The sequence below is a fragment of the Quercus suber genome, unplaced genomic scaffold (genome assembly GCF_002906115.3).
Source record: "Quercus suber isolate HL8 unplaced genomic scaffold, Cork oak 2.0 scaffold_621, whole genome shotgun sequence".
Lineage (NCBI taxonomy): Eukaryota > Viridiplantae > Streptophyta > Magnoliopsida > Fagales > Fagaceae > Quercus > Quercus suber.
In genome coordinates, this window is record NW_027070064.1 from 24,319 (window position 1) to 45,563 (window position 21,245).

Genomic DNA, 21,245 nt, shown 5'->3' on the forward strand with positions numbered 1-21,245 from the left:
CAACGAAATCAAGGGCCTGTTTCATAATATTGTTCTAGTAACATTGTTTAAATATTGTGGAAATATGTGTGGGTAACAAAGCGTTGTAGAAATACGTGTTGTGTTGTTTAAACAACGAAGACTGTTATTTAAACAATACAACCATATAAGCTCCAAATATATACCACACGTATGAACGAATATGACACCATCAATTTCTCTACATACACAAAATCTAGACATATATACAACATAAATCTACCGAGTCCAGAAAAGACTAATTAGCATTAACAAAATAGGGAGACAACTTGATCAGTAGAAGAGTATATACATATACACAATTATTGGAAGCTCTATACCATATATTGTTTTAGATGAGCAGCTCTAGACTATACTGTCTAATGTAAAACTTATAATCTTCAAGAAGGAACAATTTGCGAAAATTACATTTTAGCTTCATCCTAGAGCAAATACTGGTCCACAAGTTCACAATGGGTTTAGTGAATGAGTGTGCTTTCCGCAGAGCAATGTCTCATTCCTAACCAAATCCCATTCAAAGTATTATCTTGGAATTAAAACCAGAAAGCTCATAGTTTCTTATCATTAAGAAAGCACATTGCCTGTAACATAAGCTGGTGGTGCTTAGTTGCTTTTATATATAAATTTATTTCCGAGAGTCAAGATTAGTGGAATAGATCATGGGCAGATGTAGAAGAAGAGCCAATCCATGTTGCATTTGATGACTGAACGAGGCTCTGACCTTCAACTGAGTGTAGTTGTGGGCTCCGACCAAATTGGTCTCTTAAGGCTTCAAACCTCCATTCATCGCCAAAAAGACTTGGATCCCTGGCCACTTCATCTACATCTGTCTGGCCTTCAAGCATGCTCACTACGGCAGTCATGGTGGGCCTAAGGGCTGGTGATGGATTAGTGCATAATAAAGCTACTTTGATCATTCTTAGTACCTCTTCCTTACTGAACTTAGACCCCAATTCTGGATCTACCAACTCCATCAAATCCCCTTTATTTTGTAAAACGGTTGCCTGCAGGACAAAAGAATAGAGTTAGGAAGTGAAAAAAAAAAAATTAAAAAAAAAAAAAAAAAAAACAACAACAACAACAAACAAAACTGATTTAATTTGTTCTCCAAGTAAGAAAACAATAGAATACCCATTTAAATGATGAAAAAAAAGAGTGTACCTACAAACTAGTTATAGGCAATGGCTAGGAAACTCCTGTACTTTTTTATTGAATATAAATTTTGATAAATCCATTATTAGATTACATTTTTTTTTAATTATATCATCCATGATTGCAAAATTTCAAGAAGATAACAAATCAATAGCTTTATCATCAATTAAATATTTAAATTTTAAGTTTTTACAATCTTAATTTATGTATAAAAAATAAGTTTTTGGATAGAATAGTAAATAACATCCGATTTGAACAAAATATAGCATGTATGTTAAAACTATAAAGAGCATGTAATCCAACATTAGATTTTCAAAATATATAGTGGGAGTTTGTAGCCATTACTTACAAACTAGCTTGCAAACTTTGTCCCAAAAAAAATAACAATTAGTAATTTAATTAAAAGAATTTCTTTTTAATTAAAATATAATGCAATTCATAACAACATTATTTTTTTAACTTAATCCCTTTCATTTATTTGCCAAATAAAGTTTTGAAAATATTTAAAGTGAAGTGGAGATTTGAGAGATTTAAACCCATGTGTCATGGAAAAATCATGGACTAAAAGACATTAAAATTAGAATATCATAGCACATCCCTTGGATTCCAATGAAGAAAAATTAGTTATCCAACTCTGAACCAAAACCCAAAAATAAATAAATAAATAAATAATAAAAATAATAATAATAATAAAACAGAAGTACAATTGGCCAAACTCTTGTCTCGCATGTTTATTTCCATATTGAACCCAGTGAAAAATAAAGTAGGTTGACCTAATCAAATGTGTTGTTCCAAAATATATATGCAACTTGGGTTCATATATACCGTGGTTTTAGCGGTAAGTTTCTAAACAACATGAGACGATAATCTTACCCAATCCAAGAGGCATACAAATTTCTCATTTGGTCGATATTTCATGTTGTTCTTCCCAGCAACAATTTCCAATGCAACAACTCCAAAACTATAAATGTCCGCTTTGTAGGTTAAATAACCCCATAATACATATTCAGGAGCCATATAGCCTCTGCAACACATACATTTACTGTGATATTTGGTTCACTAGTGTGATCTTACCAACATTGGTCAATTTCTTAGCACCCGATTATCCAATCAACTGTTAAGCATGCAATCATGCAATTAATAGGGCTATCATAATTGAGCTTAGCTTCATTGAGCTAGAAGTGATAACAAAACGACAGAAGTGAGAGTAAAAAGTAATAACTAAACAACAAAATTAGCTTTTTGGAAAATAAGCTAACTTTTATTTTTTTTGTCTCACATGTAGCAATTAAGCTACCCAAGATTATGAGTGGATAGCTTATTGAGTAGTAGCATTGATAGAAATATGATTTTTATGTGGGGATAGCTTATTTCATACATCTAGTCTATGATCTACGTAGGATCAGTTTTTATGTGGGGAAGGTGTAATATACAAAGTGCAATGAATACTTTCGCAGGACATGAAGACATTGTAATGTACTAATGTAGTAATTAGTAATGTGTACACAAAATTATACCTATTAATATTAATATTAATTGACTTCGTTGGACCAATTGATCGTGATTGATTTCAATTGATGCTAATATAAGGATTTTATTTTACTTCCATATTTTATATAATCTTGTTATAATTTTATTTTATTATAATATTGGATGGTATTTTTTTTATAGAGAGTTTTAATCTATGGCGTCTGCTCTTGATAATAGCTATTTATCATCAAACCAAGACACCAATTGGTTTTTAATGTAAGTAGGGATTGAACTCCAAATCTCTTATTCAACCATTAAAGACTTTACCAACTGAGCTAACTAGAACTCAGTTAGATGGGATTAAATAGCCTTTTAAAAAGCCTTTGGCTTGCTATTATAGACCATCATAGAATAATGACATTTGGATTGGGAGTTTTCTTTTAAATGCTTGGTGTTAATTCCAAGCAAGCATTCCTAGGTTCTTATTATTCTCACATATTTGGTGTTGATTCCTAGAATAAATTAATATTTTTCTGCTTTCACTACTTGGAGTTTGATTCCAAATAAACCCTAATCTTCAGCTATGACCATTTTGTATTGTTACAAGTCCCATTTTTAGGGTTCACTATCCTATGGCAGCTAGTAAATTCAACATTTAATTTTGTTAGAGACACAAATTCAACAATTTTCTCACAACTTGTTGAGATGGTAAATTGTAAGATATCTCACATGGGAATGCATACCACTAATATCACTTTAATTTTCCACCATTCACAAGTCCTACCACTTTAGCAAATTGTAGACTTAGTCTTTAACATTTATTGCAACTCTGGACATTGATTAAGCAAAAATATTTAGACTAAATTACAAATTACACATTTTTACACCTTTTAAGCTTTAGAATCATTTGATTTTGTCCTCTTATTCTTATATCTAAAATTTTGAATTTTTCTTCTCTGTTTTATGTAGCATTAAGAATCTTAGCCTTCCGTTCATACTTGTTGATGATTTGGTCACTAAATGCCACCTAAACTCAAATGAGCAAAACTACATTATTTTATGGGAATTTTAAGTCGCATTACAATTCTATCTTTTAAAAAAATATTAAAATCCCTATAATTCATTTAATTATTTTATCCATTCTTCCTGTTTTCATTTACTCGTCTCTCTCTCTCTCTCCCTACTGTCTGATCCTTTTGTCCTATGCCACCCTTGAGGAGAACAAAGAGGAGCAACTTGACTGAAGTGTCAGCCTATAGCTATCGTCCACCATCATCTTCTTCATCTAAGTCCAATTGTCCAAGAGGATATGATGACAAAGTACCAGGCGTGCATTCTGGATTGTGGGGGAGAAAGGAGGAGGAGCCAATGGAGGAATCAAGGAAGTCGTCGTTGATGGAGATGATGGTGATCTTGGTGCATACGTATAAGGGGACAAAGTGGAAGTAGAGCTAACGAAATGCAATGGAGAGATTGGCAGCAATGAGTGGGACCAAAGGGTGGTGTTGGTGTAGGTTAAAAAAAAAAAGAGCATAAGACATTCAGGGCATTTGGTAATGTTGTTTGTATTTTTTGGAAATATGTGTGAGTGAAAAAATGTATAAAAATACATGTAATGTTGTTTAAAAACTGAAAATATGTGCTTAAACACATGTACCAAACAAATGGGGATATTTGCAAACTAACTGTGTAAGGGTCTACAATGTAGTAAGTTAATACGCGTTTGAAACGTATAAGCAAACTAGCATCTCGAGTTTTAGAAACTCGAGATCTAAATTAAAACTCGAGTCTCAAAGACTCACTTTACGAGTGTTTGGCTAGATGAGTTGGACAGAAAATGCCACGTAGATCTCGAGTCTTAAAGACTCGAGTTCTAAAAATCAAAACCGATTTTGATACTTGAACCAACAATCTGATAATGAAGAACAAACCTGAAGAAGAACCAAGATTTGACGGCGAAGAGAGGAACGACGACGAAGAATAGACCTGAAGAAGAACCAATGATCTAACGACGAAGAGAGGAACGATCTGACGAAGAAGAACAGCGTCGAAGAACAGGAACCCACGGAAGAACATGATGCCCAGGGAACCCACGGAAGAACACGATGAAGAACACGACGGAGCTTCGCTGCTACTTCCTTCGTCGCTCCTTGGTTAGGGAGATCTGGGTTCGTGTAGTTGTTTCTGATTTGGGATTTTTGATTTGTTGTTCTGATTTGTTGGTTATTCCTTCGTGTTTCTGTTCTGGTGTTCTTCATGTTTTTGTTTTGGTGTTCCGAAACCTCTTTAGGAACTCGAGTCTTTAAAACTTGAGTTCCACCTGGACTTTTTCCCTTGGAACTCGAGTTTTAGACACTCGAGATGCTAATTTCTAGCATTATTTTGAAACGTGACAACTAACTAAATTTTTTGATATTTAATGTTATTTGGAAAAAAAATTCCCAAACAGACTCTCAAAAACCCAAAATTGTTTCCTGAAAAAAGAGAAATGAATAACTCCTAAAAAAACCAAAACTGATGAAAAAAAAATGGCAACTGAAAAAGAGAAAACAAAATTGATGAGAAAAATTAAAAGAAACAAATGGCACCAAAAAAATAAAAAAGAAACACTGTCAACATGGGTGTGGGCATTTTAGTCCAATATTCTACACCTCATTTTCAATAGGATTTTTTGATCCCCATTTTGGGCAAATTGAGTGCTGGGCAAAAATTGAGCTTTAGTGAGCCCAGAGAGAATACAGTTGGGCCTCACAATTTTTCTCTTCCTCCTCCCCTCTCCTCTCAACCAAACACCATTTTCATCTATTTTCTCTCTTATTTTCCACTTCTCTTTTTCCATCATCTCCAAAATCATTCTTTTCAAACATACCCTAAGTGTGTATTTAGATCTTGATTATAAGCCAATTTATTGTTTTTGTTTTCCCTACTATTTGCGAATCTCACGTGAATTCCCTACTTATTTCATTTAACTTTTATCTTTTATCTACAACTTTCGAAATTTTTTTTAAACAAAATACTAGATAAGCTATTCTCAAAGGAACATTAAAACAAATATCACTCACATGCTAACCTTCTCCTTGTAGCCAAACAATCCATCATAGACAAGATCCAACAGTTGCTAGTCTCCATCACTCGACTGTCATGTTCATTCATGCCACCACTACTATTGCCTTACATCCTCGATATTGTATATTTATGAACATGCATGTAGGTTGTAACTTGTAATGTATGTGTGATGTTGAAAGTAAAAATAATAATAATAATAAAATAAAATGGAAAAGGAATAAAATAAGAACATTGCATTTTAGTGGCTTACTTGAGTGAGGTCAAAAGTGGTCAAAGTTCCGTTTGGGAAACCGATGCTAAATAACACTTAAGTAGAACTCACTTGAGCGGGATACAAATTGATATATATATATATATATATAAGAGACTTTACGTGGAAGTACATGAGCTCTTACCATGTGGCGCTCTAATATTTCATTTAGTATTTTTAACCTCATTTCATTAAGTTTTTTTTTTTTTTTTTAATCATTATTCAAAAAATTGCATTAACCTTCTTTTTTATTTTTTATTTATTTACTATTATTTAAAAGATGGGTTGTAGTTCAATATTTAATTAAAATCAGTCCAAACCTTATAAAAAGCCCAAGCCGACTTAATACTTTACATATTATGACCCAAGCATGACCCTTCCACATTATTTTTTGTCCCACATTCTCCAAAATATAGGCTAGCATCATAAAATAAGACACATTTTGAAAGACACTCTCTATAATTTTCCTGATAAGACTCTTATTATTAAGTGTCACATCAATTTGCTATTTCCTCTTCCTATAGTGATATTGTACACTTTAATTAGCCAAAATAATTAAATAATTATGAATTCATTTAGGCTACGTACATATATTCATATTCTTAATCATGTATATTCATAATAATTTTAGTTCTTTTTATTTTCTTCCTCTTAATGATATGTATAATATAATTGAACATAAGATGAGTGTTATATGGCCAAAAAGAATAGTTAGAAATTATTTCAAAATAAAAGTATAAAGTATCCACGTATTGTGCGAGACAGCGACTAGTAAAAACAAGCTCAATGGTCACTTGAGCGAGACACTAAAGCCCACTCAAGCAAGGTCAATCTCACTCAAGTAAGACATTAGCAGAAATTATTTTTTGCATAATTTTGCAGAAAATATCATAGAAAATGAACATTTTAAGTTCCTAATAGCTAGTAACAGCCAAGGCAACATTTTAGAAGGATTTAAAAGACTTGTATGCCTTTTGAAGTGCAACTCTTTGTTGTGTATAAAATTATAAATAGTGTTCCATATTCATGAAATTAGATAATGATGATAGATTTTGATAGTATGATATACCGTTGAAGAGAAATTTTCATGATTCTCCAAAATTCCTACTTGTAGAATCCAAATTTAGTTTTATGTCAGGTGAGTAGCCTAGAGCTCTATAGCAAACTCAATTGAGTGGGCGCAAATATTATCTTAAAGAAAGCCAATTCATTTGTGCCTCTAAGCCAACTTTATTTTATGTTTTCCATTGTTTACCCCCAAAATTCTCAACATTCAATGCCTCTATACATGGAATTTGAGGTTTGAGTAAATAAAATTTTCCCATGATTTATTGAATCCTGAGATTTATTTTCTCCTTCAAAATGGAGCTGTATCTTTTTTAGCAAGTAATTTTGTCTAGATAGAAAATCAATAATTTTGAAATAAAGGCTATAGCTTTTGAAATTAGCATAAAAAGCATGGGCCGTATTACATGTAGATGCCTAAGTGCCTAACACATAAGATCCAGTCAAGTACTTTCGGCAATAAATATTCTTGTGATAGTATTTTATATACTTGTTATAGTGCAGAGGTTTCGTAGCCGCCATATTCTGGTCTACTTTCGGCCATTCAGGGCAGCAACTCAATACTGCAGACTTATGTGATCAGCGTCTATTCACATTACCTCATAATCAAGATCTGCATAGGTGACAAAACAAAAATAGACTCGAAAAGGAAGTATAGAGGGGGCAAAAGAAAGGAAGGCAGCTCACATTGTTCCAGCAATTCTTGTGCTAATGTGTGTGTTCTCTTCTTCGTTTAGCTTGGCCAAACCAAAGTCGGAGATCTTAGGGTTGAGGTCTTGGTCAAGCAACACATTAGTGGTTTTGATGTCTCTATGAACAATTTTCAGTGTTGATTCCTCATGCAAGAAAACCAGACCTCTTGCTATGCCAACACATATTTTCTGCCTTGCAAGCCAATCCAACTTTAATCGGCCATCTGCAGAACCTGAAATTGATGTTTAGAACCTGTTTAATGAAATTCAACTTCAGTGTTTGACTGTTTATCCTCATACTTCTATTATTAATATAAACTAGTAAGTTACTCATGCGATGCACAGATAATGTCGTAATATTTTATATTAAATGGTTTTGAAGAATGTTATATATGTACTATATCATATATAATTGTTATAGAATTTTATTAGAAATGAGTTCATTATAAAAAGTAACAGTTATAAATTGCGCACACATATCCAATATAATAATCCAATTGAAGTAATAAGAAAAAAAAAAAAAAAAAAACAAAACAAAATAAAAAAAACTTTGGAGGAATATTATAGAATAAAAGTTGATATATAATATGTCTTTTTCTTTCTCTTTAATTTTAAAATAAAATACATATCCCAAACACCCACAAGCAATCACATTATTTACAAAATCCATAAATCCACAACGTCCGACCTTAATATCAAAATTGTAATTATCATTGTTATTCAATATAAACTGAAAGCCCCCCTTCCTTGGTTGTAGCCAACTCATATGGGTTTGGATTAAATGAGACAATGATGTTGAGCTAGGTAGGTGTCATCGAAAGATTGAAGGTAAATGATATTATTTTTGGTTTATGTGTATTTGATATGGGATGGCATGAAGGGCTATGGATAAGTATATATAAAGGGATAGAAATGTAAGAGGTAAAAATAATGAATTAAAATGCAAAGAGTTTCATGTGAATGTGTGAGAAATGAAAAATCTTGAAATATTAAACCAAATAATACAAAGAATATTTATTTGTTAATTAGAAAAGTATTAAAACATTGAACCAAATGATACAAAGAATATTTATTTGTTAATTAGAAAAGTCATGAAACATTGAACCAAATGAAACAAAAAGTCAATATTTAATTTGTTCCTATCTCTAATGTGACACTTAAAAATATTTTAATTCTCTTTGCATAGAATGTATCACTTGACAGAGCCTCGTGCTTTCCCGCATGAGCTCTCTCTCTCTCTCTCTCTCTCTCTCTCTCTCTCTCCTCTCTCTCTCTCTCTCTCTCTCTCTTATATATATATATATATATATATTGATGCATGGTAAGGTATAAAAATACTAGCTTACCATTATTAAACAAAGCATGTGCAAGGCTATTGTTTTCCATGTACTCATATACCAACAATAATTGTTTTCCTTCAATACAACATCCATACAATCTAACAAGATTTGGATGCTGTAAGCCAATATCATGCCTATTTCGTTCACAAATTCACGGCTTCCTTGCTTTGATTTTGACAAAAGTTGCTTAACCGCAATTAAAGTACCATCAGATAGTATGCCCTGCATCAAGAATATAAAATAATACATTTTAGGTATGTATTTCATCATAAATCTCTCCAAATGTCTACGAGGAGAAGAAAAAAAAAATGCAGAAAAAATCATTCTAGAATGGTGAAAGAGTTGTAGATACCTTATAGACGATCCAAAACCACCTTCTCCAATCTTGTTTGCAGCATTGAAGTTATTGGTAGCAACTTTTATTTGTCTATATGTAAAAAACCCATTTGCAGATCTAATCCTTTTAACTCTGTCAAAGGCATCAGGCTAAGATGTCAGACTGCATCTTACAATATAAAAAGACCAATTTATAAAAAATATTTCATGCCTCTTGACCATTAAATGGCTCTTAAAAGGAAAAGAAAATTAAATTCCTTTAGAAGGCACTATATTGTGTGAATCACAAGAAGCTAAAAGAAATAAAAGAAAAATATATGAACAAATTCTGAAAACCACAAGTTGTTAAACTTTGTCTTTTGCTTCATTGTTAATTCTACACAGAAATACAAGAAGTTATTGATATTAAATAATAATAAATAAAAAAAAAAAAAAACTAAAAGAAAAGGTGAGATATTCATTAGTTTAGAATAGAGTGAGATGTGCTTAACACTTAATTCAAGATCATTTTTGCAACAAATATAAGAATACTAAACAGACAAACCAAATTTCATTCAACTTTTGAGGATATCGAAAGTGAGTTCATTCAAAATTGATAAGGGTAATTATAGGTTTATATTGTACAGGCTAACCAAATGTGTACAACATTCCACATTTGTTTAGTCTACAATGTAACTAAGGATTTTGTAATTGATAATCTTTTCTCCTGAGAAACTTGATTTATGTAAAGCTTTAGATATTTGCTCAACTACAGTGAGCTTGAGCCAACCATCATTTAAAAATCACTTTATGCATAATTTTTTAAAGCAATGATATTTTGGTTTTTTTGTATGATCCCATGGGGTCATTATCATCAAAATTGGAACTAAATAACTCTAACCATCATGCATCATCTCAAGATAAGTTCATATGCTCTTCAGCCGCAATCAGGCAGTAGCTTTTCAAGGGTTACTTTGAAATGCTGATGATCCATGGAAAGAAAAAAAAAATAAAATTTTTGATACATTGTTCCAACTCTGCATAGTTGGAGAAAATGATTACTTCCTTTATAATTTCCTCATCAGGATTTGCATAGATTACCATTTTCCCTTGAATCCTCCCTCCCAAGTTGCCTTTCCACCAAAGAATACCCAAAATCATAAAAATGAGGAGTAGCACCAAAACTATAGCTCCAACCACAATGGATATCTTCATTTTGTTATCCTCATTGTCAGGGAGAATGAAATCTGCAGAAAAGAAAAGCTAAGAACAGTGATTATAAGATTGCATTCAGAAATATATTTAGCACCATACATAGAATCCAAAGCTAGATGGCAACAGCTGGTTTAAAGACACAAATTCGCTGGGTGGCTATGAAATGAAGATGATGACAAAGTTTTGGTTGTCTTCCATCTAAATGACTTTAACCTGGTTTTGAGTCTTTCATTTTAAATGCAGATAATTATGGTGTTCTACTTCCACTAACTTCTATGTTTCTATTTATTATCAATTTAGTAGGTGGAAGAAGTTGGACAAAGGATTCTCTCCAATACAGTTACCAGATTCCACAGAGATAGCTGATATGAGAGGACCATATATTCCTCTTGTTGAAATACTCTTCGTCCCTTCCCGCCCAGTAAAAGCGAATCATCAAAATTTTATTGTAACATTTACTGTATGTTCCACAACAACTGCTTTATCAACCCCTCGAGCAGAATTTTCAATATCAAAATCTTCCCATACCAATTTTTCCTGCAGCAAATTAATTCAATCAACTCCTCTACTATAATATAAAGAAAAGGTCTATACCAGTGCAAAACTCCAATTTAATGTCAAGAGTATGGTATTAGAGAGGTTGATTCTCAAAACTCCTCCATTATAATTACAGATAAAAATAAATTTGACAGAATACCTGGACATAAATATCAAATATCCCCTTCCAAGACTGTAAAAAGATCTTTGTCTCTGAATACTATCTCTGCAAAGTGAAGTTTCACTTTATAAGTTCCATTTGCTAAGCAGCGGGCATAATATGTGAATGAAAGAGGAGATTGGCGTGCATTGTGTATAGTTGGACTCGTTCATTGTGAGTATGGATGCATTATTGCTATGAGCCATTTTCGAAGTGTGTAAAATCCCAAAAACTTCCAGTGCTACTAAAACCCCAATTCTCCCTTCGTGAAAAAATTTCGCTGACCAGCTAGTCTTCATCGTCTTCATATTGTATGTTTCCAACGTGGTTGCTTTCCCTCCACAATTTATATGCATGAATATTGATCTATGTAGAAGCACCATATTATTGCAATCAAATATTAGCAACTGTATAGAACAACAATGAAATCTCCTTGTATCTTAATTAATTTATGTTGTTGTCTTGTACAGGAAAATATTTAATTTGATTTGAATAGATATATAATTACCTTTTGAACATGGAGTGCTCAGGCACTCGCAAGTATTCTTAATCATGAAGTAGATAAAGAGTGTCAGTATCCAAAATAAACCTGAAAAAGGACTAAAAACAATATTATTGGTTGTTTTTATAAGTTACAAGTTTGAAGCTTACAAGTTGTCCCTTCAGAAGAGCTTTTGAACAAATTTCTGAAGCATGGAAAAAATAATTAGTTTCAGATAATTGTAAAGGTTATGAAGAGAGCAAAGTGAATAAAGCTCCAACAGTAAAGACCTACAGAGATCACGACAAGGCTGGGCAGGGCTCACTAAAAAATTTGTAAGAAAGATCATTTCGCTGAACAAAAAAGCATATGTTATATTAGAACTCACTAAACTCCAAACAAGAACAAAGGGACTTTTAGAATATTTTTGCTAATACTTTAAAAGATTCAAAATGGAAAGAAAATTCATAAGTAAATCATTTCAATAATTCAGAAACAGCATCACAGGAAATATGGCCTTTTGAAGTTTGAAATAACTGTTAGTCAAGCTATCATTCTCGGCTTCTTCACGAAATTGGCTACAACATGAAAGCTTTTGACTAATGTGTACAGAAAGTAGTAGTATGATCATCAATATGATTGACTGCATGTAACGTGTAGTGTAATATTCTTGTCAATGATAATCCAACATCAATTCGGGCTCATACCAACAAGCTTCTCCAGTTAGTCAAAATTTAGCCGTCAGTTAATTTTCCCAGATATTAGACAACGAACTTAATAATGGAAAGCAAATTTTTTCATGAATTGCTATTTTATAGAGCAACATGGAGCAAGATCCAAAACAAAGCTAGCATGTGCTTTTTTAAGTCAGATACTATATCAGGGAGAGAGAAATCTCCAACTGATCTCTAAATAGGCCATAAGATGAAGCATGTCTAAATTGATGTATACAATTCATGTTAATAACTTTAATAACTCACAGGTTCCACCAAATCAGAGTCACCATATTTATCATAATGAATAAATGTGCAGATGATCTCTAAGAGGGAGTTGTGCTCAACAAGAAGACTTTGTAATTTTAGAAGAACCCCTTCTGTTGATCTCTCTAATTTTTTAAGCTTTGAGCTTCTGGTTTGTGCTCTTATAGGCTTTCAGCAGCTATGCCATCTATTTTGGCTAGCTAGCTTGTTATGTATCTTCCCTTATAAAAAAAAACAAAAAAAAAAAAAAAAAAAAAAAAAAAACCTTAAAGATGTGCTTTCAGTCCTGCAAAATTGAAGTAGAATTTAGGATGAAAACCCTTACATTATGCCTCTGTTCTTGATCCATTGGAATAGGCCCCGTGAGCAAGTTGCTTGCCAGATACCTATTTAGTTAAAAAACACAACACCACCGGTTAAACACATAATATATGACTATATTAAAGGTCCTACTTTATTTTCTCTTGTAACAACCCAGTTATTTAAGGTCCTTTTAGGTTTATTCTGAAAGACAAAGCAGATGGAGAGGGTTCTAGTGTTAAGTGTATACAGAGTGAAGTTCATTGCAGATTCACCCGTAGATGTTGGCCAAAAGCCAAACTTGGTTACATATCATTGGTGCTTTAGCTGCCTAATTATTTATTTGAATTTACTCTACAATTGAACTATGTTAAAGGTTTGGTCTGAAGATTACAAGTATTTCAATTTTTTTAGACCCCAAAATCTGGAACATTCCATCCAATCTGTTGAAGCTGAGATTCTGCAAATATAACAATACAGTGTCAGAATAACAGAAAAGAAGGTTTATAACTTAACCGCCGAATATTGAAAAATAACTTATAAGACACAAGAATTCCACTACTAAAAAGCATGCAAGTCAAAATTAAAAACATAATAAATTTGTAACAACTAACAAGTAACAACTAATTGATAGAGAAACTCCAAAAATGTTTATCTAATCAGTGGTGATATTATGCTTTTCGATGCCACATCTCTGTTTCAAATAGTACCCATTTTAGCTTAAGTTTCATTCTAAATTAAAAAGAAAAAAAATTTATTGAAATGATTATGCGCACTAAGTTCTAGAAAATAAAAGTATTATCGAAAATTGAAATCTGTAAACTTCTATATATTGACAACTAGTTATATACTACAAAAGAAATTGAACATTTTTTTGGATAAATCAAAAGATTTGAACTTTCATATGCATGTATCTATAATAAATAATATGGGGATAATTGACCGTGTTCTCTCCAATCATATGTGGGCTGCAGTTCACTCCTTTTCCAATAAAAGAGCCAAAAAAAAAAAAAAAAAAAAAAAAAGAAGGAAAAGAAAAGAAAAGAGAGAGTGAGAAAAAAAGAAGATAAATGATATGGGAACTACAGGATTTGAAGTTTTGTCATGTCTGATATATATGTAGGAATTGGTCCAGAGATATTACAGCTCCTGAACATCCTGAAATATAAATAAACTTCAGGTAAGAAAAACTGCTATAAATTCTGTATCATTTCCATTCATAGCTTTTTACAACAAAAAATTTACTTACAATCTTTTCAGCACCGTCATGCTACTTAAGTTTGGAAATTTTGAACCCTCTCCAACTAAGTCACTGATCCTTCTACGTAGAGTTGCACCATCAGTTCAATAGATGTTAGTTCTTCAGCATTAAATTTCTTAAATTTTTAAAAAAATACAATTGTATCTTTGAGATTATGCAACTCAAGAATTGTTAACTTAGAATGCAGTAGTACTCACAGCATGGTTAAATTACTCAAGATAGAAATGCTAGAAGGAATGGGCCACTCAAAACCACTAGCTTGAATCTCTCTGTTAAAAACACAATTCAAATTGATCTTTATCACATCTGAAACCTTTACCTGAGAGAGATTTAGATATATATATATATATATATATATTTTTAGAGAAGGAAAAAGGCACGTACAATTTGTAAGTTGCTTCCAACTTCGAAAAAAGTCAGGCATTCTTCCAGTGAAGTTGTTACTGCTAATTCTACTGATATGTCCCAAATAGAAACAATATTGAACAAAATACAAACCTGAAGATTATTTTTCAAAGGAAAAATCTAAAAACAGAGTAAAAGCTACCAGCTATAGAAACGGTTACAAGTAATTCCACTTACAGTTCTGATAATTTGGTCAGATTAGTAAGAGAAACTGGTAACTCTCCTGTTAGATAGTTAGCACAAAGAATGCTGCAGTCACCGGAAGGAAAGTTCAGACCATTGCACGTGTTAAGGGATGAAGCAAATCAAGGAGAATAAAGAAATTAATGAATATAAAATCTGATTCAAAAATTAAATAATAGAAAACAAAGAAATACTCACAGCTTCTCCAAGTTAACCAAATTTCCAAGCTCATGGGAACAGTTCCAGAAAACATATTGCTAGATAGGCTCCTGAATATATATAATGTCCTCAAATATTTTAGAGCTGGCTAGACCAAATGAAAGCATGTTATAGTTTAACTATCTATATGAATAAAAAGTACAAACTTGATAGATTGAATATTATAAGGCTTTGAGCCCTAGTTACAAACTACCAAAGATATGTGCCTTTTTGTCCTAGTTACAATCTACCCAAAAAATAATAAGAAAGATAAAGCCTAGGTCTACCTATCCCAAAAGAAACTAAATTCGGAAGCTAGGTTACAGAATGGGAAGATGTTAGGCACCCATGCTGGCCAGACAGAGTCTAATCTTCTAGACTCTCATGACCAATATACCCTTAATGCGTGATATGAATGATATGTTGCATACATGACAGACCTAACCCTAAACTAAATCACATAAATCTACTTCATGAATGTGTCCTCTTCTTTTAAAAAATTCAGATTTGATTTTGTGAATAAAAAATTTGATTTGATTCATTAAAAAAACCAGATTTGTTTTGTAAGTTAGAAAATCAAGATTTGTATAAAAAAAAAATCAAATCTATTTTTTGTATTAAATAAAATAAGAAAAAGATTTTTTTTTTTATAAGAGGACTACACCCATGAAATAAACCTACGCTACTTGCATTAAACAAATAAAAAATAAAAAATAAAAAATAAAATAAAAAACAAAACATCACTACTTACGACTTTCTTTTTTATTTCAAAATCTACTATGTTTAAAAAAATTCAGATCTGTATTTAAGGAAGATATAAATCAATTTTTATGTTAAAAAAAATTTCAGATCTGCATCTAAGGAAAATACAAATCTGCTTTTATGTTAAAAAAAAATTCAGATCTACATCTAAGGAAGATACAAATCTGTTTTTATATTAGAAAAAATTCAGATCTGCATCTAAGGAAGATACACATCTATTTTTGGTTTTGAAAAAAATGTGATAATGTGTAGATTTTCAAAACTCAAAAGGTAAATCATGACAACAAAAGCATTAAGAACATATTTCAACAAAAACATTAACAACACATGGCATGAACATTAGAAATTGAAACTAAAAGAATATCTACATCATGCATCATCAAAATAAAAGAAAACAGAAAAAAGGGTAAAGAAAAACCACCTCTTGCATGGACGTACTCTTCTTATTAAGGGAATATTTTAGGGTTTAAGAAATTTATTCAATTATCTTTGAAACCTAAAGTACCTTGCTTACAAAAAAGAAATTCTTAAGGCTAGAACCTCCAAAACGTCTTTAACTTAAGAAAGAAAATAATAGAAAATGGGAGTCAAAAAGAGGTGAAATCAGAGAGCGTGAAAAAGTGTGTTGAATTTTGAGATGCAGCCTCCATTTATAGAGGTTGGGAGGCTAGAAAAAAAATAGCTAAATGATCAGCTTAATCCAAGTGCCCTCGGGCCGAGGCTTGAGTTTGTGCCAATCGGCACTCCAAAAATGCCAAATGGCCCTTTTGGGTGCTGGTCCCAAGTTTGAATTTTGGTCCGTTTTGGACTCATTTTTGAGATTTTTTTAGCTGGGACTTGCACTTAGATGCATTTTTAATTCATATTCTAAAAATTAAATTCTTTTTCTAATAATTCAAATATTTTCAACAATGATTATCTTGTAGATAAATACTCCAAAAAGTCTTGATTATCCACAATTTTATTGTTATCTGATTAGCCCCTTTATTCCTATGCAAGCAAGCCTATTTTTGACACTCACTAACAACCAATCACAAAATTATTTAATTAATTTTAATTGTCTAGCCAATTAAAATTAATTTAAATTAATCATGTGTGGTTGATTCTACCTAAACACAATGCATGTAGACCATGCAAACTTGATCATGCGATATCTTTCAATCCGAGAATCCGATTTGGAAATTGGGCATACCATCGCGAACATTAGATCTTCAAGATTATTTTTATGATATGCAATGAATGAATTAACGTATGTAATGCAATCATGAATTTTGGGTATATGATTGGTCGCTCTAATCATCTTCCTTGATTAAATTATGGGTGCAAAATTGTGTGTCTACACTTATATCTTGCCTCTCTCTCGCTAGCTCAACTTTGCATGTTAGGGTTTCTCATGTTAGCCTTCAGTGTGCATTATGGCATGATTAGTTTTATCCTTAAGTGTGATGATAACATGTTTTGCCTCCTTTGTGCTTATTGCCTTGCTTGCTTTATTCCACCTTGTGTGATCTCTATGTGTTGGTTGTACCTTTGCATGCTTGTTTGTCTTGCTTATGCAGGTTTTTACCTGTCTTGTTTGAGTCATCAAGCATTGCTCCAAGATATTGATTTCATATGGGTTCACACCCGTCTTTATCCACGAAATCCCGAGACCTACTTTTAGGAGCTTTGTTTGTTGGCACGTCTGTCATCCGTAATTCAATTCAATGGATCTATAGACACTAAATCCAAATTTACATTTGTCCCTTGTGAATATATAGTCTCTTTGATTGTTTGTTTTCTAATATGCTCTCTTTGTTTGGTTCGTTTGAATCTCTTTGCTTGCTTGTTTGCTTGTTTTGTTGCATATGACGGATGGAGAATGCGCGCAACTTCCAAGAAGTAAGCAAAAGGAATTGATTAGAAATATAGGGGTTTAGCCCCCTCGTAAGGTCCATTCTTCCCTTAGAAATTCCTTAGAATCATGTCTAGTCACTTCCCTAAATTAAGGTTCTATTCTAGCTTCTTGCTTTAGGTCACACCTTCTGGGTGTGGATATGTCTACTTTTCTTGTACCTTACTTTGGGCCACACCTTCTATGTGTGGATAGGTCTACATTTTTGCTTTTTGTGTTGATATATTGTGCGTACTATATATTGTAAAAGTAGTCCTACACTTCGATTTATGTAGATAGATATTCATGCTTTATTGGGTGCATGATCTACCACGTGTGTGATTTCCCCTATCCATGTTAATTAGCTAGTAACATTGGTTTCCCCTTGTATATGACATGCACCACATGTTTGGTACCTTAGTGTGCCTTGGCGTGCTTTAGACCAAGCATATTGATGCATGTCATATTCATAGGCATGAAACCTTGCCGGATTTTCACCATGAAAATATGATAGCTTTCTTTTTCACCACGAAAGCTTGGTGAGGATCACGTTGTGTGTGCCACGACGCACTTGACTTGAAGTGCTGCCGGATTTCTACCATGAAAACAAGGCGAAATGCTGTTGGATTTTCATCGTAGAAATTTGGTAGCAATTCCAATGTGCTAGCAAAGCATTGATGAAGGCCACACACCTTTCCCAAATCAAACCTCAAAGCCCAATTTCTTCAAAGCCTTGAAAGCTACTACCAATAACTTGTTTTTATTTGCCAATGACAAAAAATTAAGATTTTACCAAAACAAAGGATTGTCTCATGATAGGCATTGTGGGGGTGTTTAACACATTCCCCACACATGACTAGACTTCCAAATCCAAGAATGAGGCTTTTTATCATCCATTTAGATTAGGAAAAACTGACTATTTCTTAACCTAGGATTGGTAAAAAAAAATCAAAATAGAGTTAGGTGACCAATCACACTTTAAAAAACCCAATGATTGGTGGCGACTCCCAAACCTTAATTAAAAATGACTCATAGTCATAGTTCACACCCAAACCGTGCATCATTCTCAAAAAGTGCATATATTTTATGAAAAAGCCTACATATCTTGCTGGGAAAGTTTGTATGTTATATGAAAATATATGTATATTTTATGGAAAACTCTATATAAATATGTATTTTCTATTGGAAAGTCTATAAATTTTGTGTGGAAGTCTGTATATCTTATTGAAAAGTCTATATGTTCCACGGAAAAGTTTGTACGTTTTGCAGAAAGTCTATATATTTATTAGGAAATCTTGTATAGTTATTGGGAAAATCTGTATATTTTGTGTAAAAATTTGTACACTTTGTGTGAAATTTCATACATTCTATATGAAGGTTTGTACTTAATTTTGTGACAAAGTCTATATATTTTGGTGGGAAAGTTTGTATGTTTTATGGGAAAACTATATATTTTATGGAAAAGTTAGCTAACTATTTTGTGATTACTGGTGGTGGTAGTTAATCCAAGTAGTGGTGGCTCCTATGGTTGAGGTTATTTATTTATTTTTGCCATGGGGTTTGGTTTTGGGATGGGTTTTGATTGTGGTTGGAGAGAGAGAGAGAGAGAGAGAGAGAGAGAGAGAGAGAGAGAGAGAGAGAGAGAGAGAGAGAGAGAGAATTTGTAAGTTGCTTCCAACTTCGAAAAAAGTCAGGCATTCTTCCAGTGAAGTTGTTACTGCTAATTCTACTGATATGTCCCAAATAGAAACAATATTGAACAAAATACAAACCTGAAGATTATTTTTCAAAGGAAAAATCTAAAAACAGAGTAAATGCTACCAGCTATAGAAACGGTTACAAGTAATTCCACTTACAGTTCTGATAATTTGGTCAGATTAGTAAGAGAAACTGGCAACTCTCCTGTTAGATAGTTAGCACTAAGATTACTGCAGTCATCGAAAGGAAGGTTCAGACCATTGCATGTTTTAAGGGATGAAGCAAATCAACGAGAATAAAGAAATCAATGAATAATCAAATCTGATTCAAAAATTAAATAATAGAAAACAAAGAAATACTCTCAGCGTCTCCAAGTTAACTAAATTTCCAAGCTCATGGGGAATAGTTCCAGAAAACATATTGCAAGATAGGCTCCTGAATATATATAATGTCCTCAAATATTTTAGAGCTGGCTAGACCAAATGAAAGCATGTTATAGTTTAACTATCTATATGATAGGTGAGTGAGAGAAAAATACAAAAAGAGCATACAGATATGTAAGTTTGGTCATGCTTCCCAAGAAGCTTGGGATTGGTCCTGATACGTTGTTCACACCGATGTCTCTACAGAAAATACACTTTATCAAAAATAAGAACGAACATTTATTGGCTAACCTTGGATATGAACTGAAGGAGTCACTTACAAATATTCCAACTCGGTAGAAGAAGCCCATTCGTGGGGTATATTACCACTAAGGCAGTTACGAATAAATATACTACAATTAATGAAGAGGAAATCGCACAATTAGATGCTTAAATCATTTTTCAAGTCCAAAGTAGTAAAACAAATAATGTTTAGGCCTCTTACACCGTCTTCAGGTAGGGTAGCTTCACCAGAGATTGTGGAAGCACACCGGCTAGATCCTGTCCCTTAAGAAATCTGTGTAACAAGGTCAATTTTTCGACTCACAAATCACGATCATGATTTCAGTTGCTTTTTGAGGTGCATGTAAAACTGTATTAAATAGTTTGCGTGCAACAAGTTTAACCCTTATTATTACATGCATGTACTCTCTCTGATTACTCAGAGTTACAACAAAAATTTTCAAACGAAGTCTACTAGAACACCCAAGTCATCTCCGGCCACTTATGTTTGTAATTGTATGGCTCAAGAAACAATAAATAAAAAAGGTCTACAACTCAACCATGATGAGCATATAATAAAGCTCACAAAGCGAAATGAAAGTTGCACGTACAATTTGACGACATGGCATACACCATAAGGGTAGGAGCAATTGCAGGTGATAGAATTGTTGTATAACGGCCTCAAATCCGATTGTGGTGTTACCCAGCTTGAGTCATTCTCGCATGGGTCCACACTGAAATTCCAGTCATTCTTTTGCAATTGTTCACCTATTTCACGAAGGGCTTTCACTGCATAATTTTCATAATAATAAATCAAACTTCAATTGTTCACCTTACAGTTTTGCAAAAATAACAACTTAAACATTTAAGTTTGAGAAATAACAAATTGAACCCTACAAATAAAATCCTAAACTGTTTAAAAAAAAAAAGCAACAAATTAAGCCTGGGTTAAAATTGAGTATGGGTTAAAGGTTTAATTTGTGACTTTTTGAAATATCATGTTTTAATTTGTTACTTTTAAAATTATGAAGTTTAATTGATTACTTTTAAAACTTTAAGGTTTAATTTGTTACACCTCCTAAAAATAATATATATATATATATATATATTTTTTTTTTCTTACCAAGTAAATACTCGGGAAGGAGAATATGATATTTGAAGTGTAGATACTAAAGCATTA

At 32.5% G+C, this 21,245-nt stretch overlaps 1 protein-coding gene across 1 annotated transcript in view; it reads right to left on the reverse strand.

Moving 5' to 3' along the window:
* Window positions 1-322: 322 nt before the first annotated feature.
* The window catches only part of LOC112001584 (probable LRR receptor-like serine/threonine-protein kinase At1g07650), a 34,750-nt gene continuing 13,827 nt past the window's right edge, over window positions 323-21,245 (reverse strand). Inside the window, 24 exon segments of the mRNA XM_065765313.1 lie at window positions 323-1,022; window positions 2,044-2,194; window positions 7,709-7,946; window positions 9,060-9,179; window positions 9,182-9,275; window positions 9,406-9,416; window positions 9,419-9,499; window positions 9,502-9,520; window positions 10,470-10,615; window positions 10,928-11,120; window positions 11,281-11,308; window positions 11,310-11,428; window positions 11,430-11,687; window positions 13,436-13,502; window positions 14,128-14,199; window positions 14,291-14,362; window positions 14,500-14,571; window positions 14,683-14,757; window positions 14,885-14,956; window positions 19,785-19,856; window positions 19,973-20,044; window positions 20,125-20,196; window positions 20,289-20,360; window positions 20,677-20,854. Of these exon segments, the coding sequence (XP_065621385.1) occupies window positions 663-1,022; window positions 2,044-2,194; window positions 7,709-7,946; window positions 9,060-9,179; window positions 9,182-9,275; window positions 9,406-9,416; window positions 9,419-9,499; window positions 9,502-9,520; window positions 10,470-10,615; window positions 10,928-11,120; window positions 11,281-11,308; window positions 11,310-11,428; window positions 11,430-11,687; window positions 13,436-13,502; window positions 14,128-14,199; window positions 14,291-14,362; window positions 14,500-14,571; window positions 14,683-14,757; window positions 14,885-14,956; window positions 19,785-19,856; window positions 19,973-20,044; window positions 20,125-20,196; window positions 20,289-20,360; window positions 20,677-20,854 (2,714 nt within the window). The 3' untranslated portion in view covers window positions 323-662.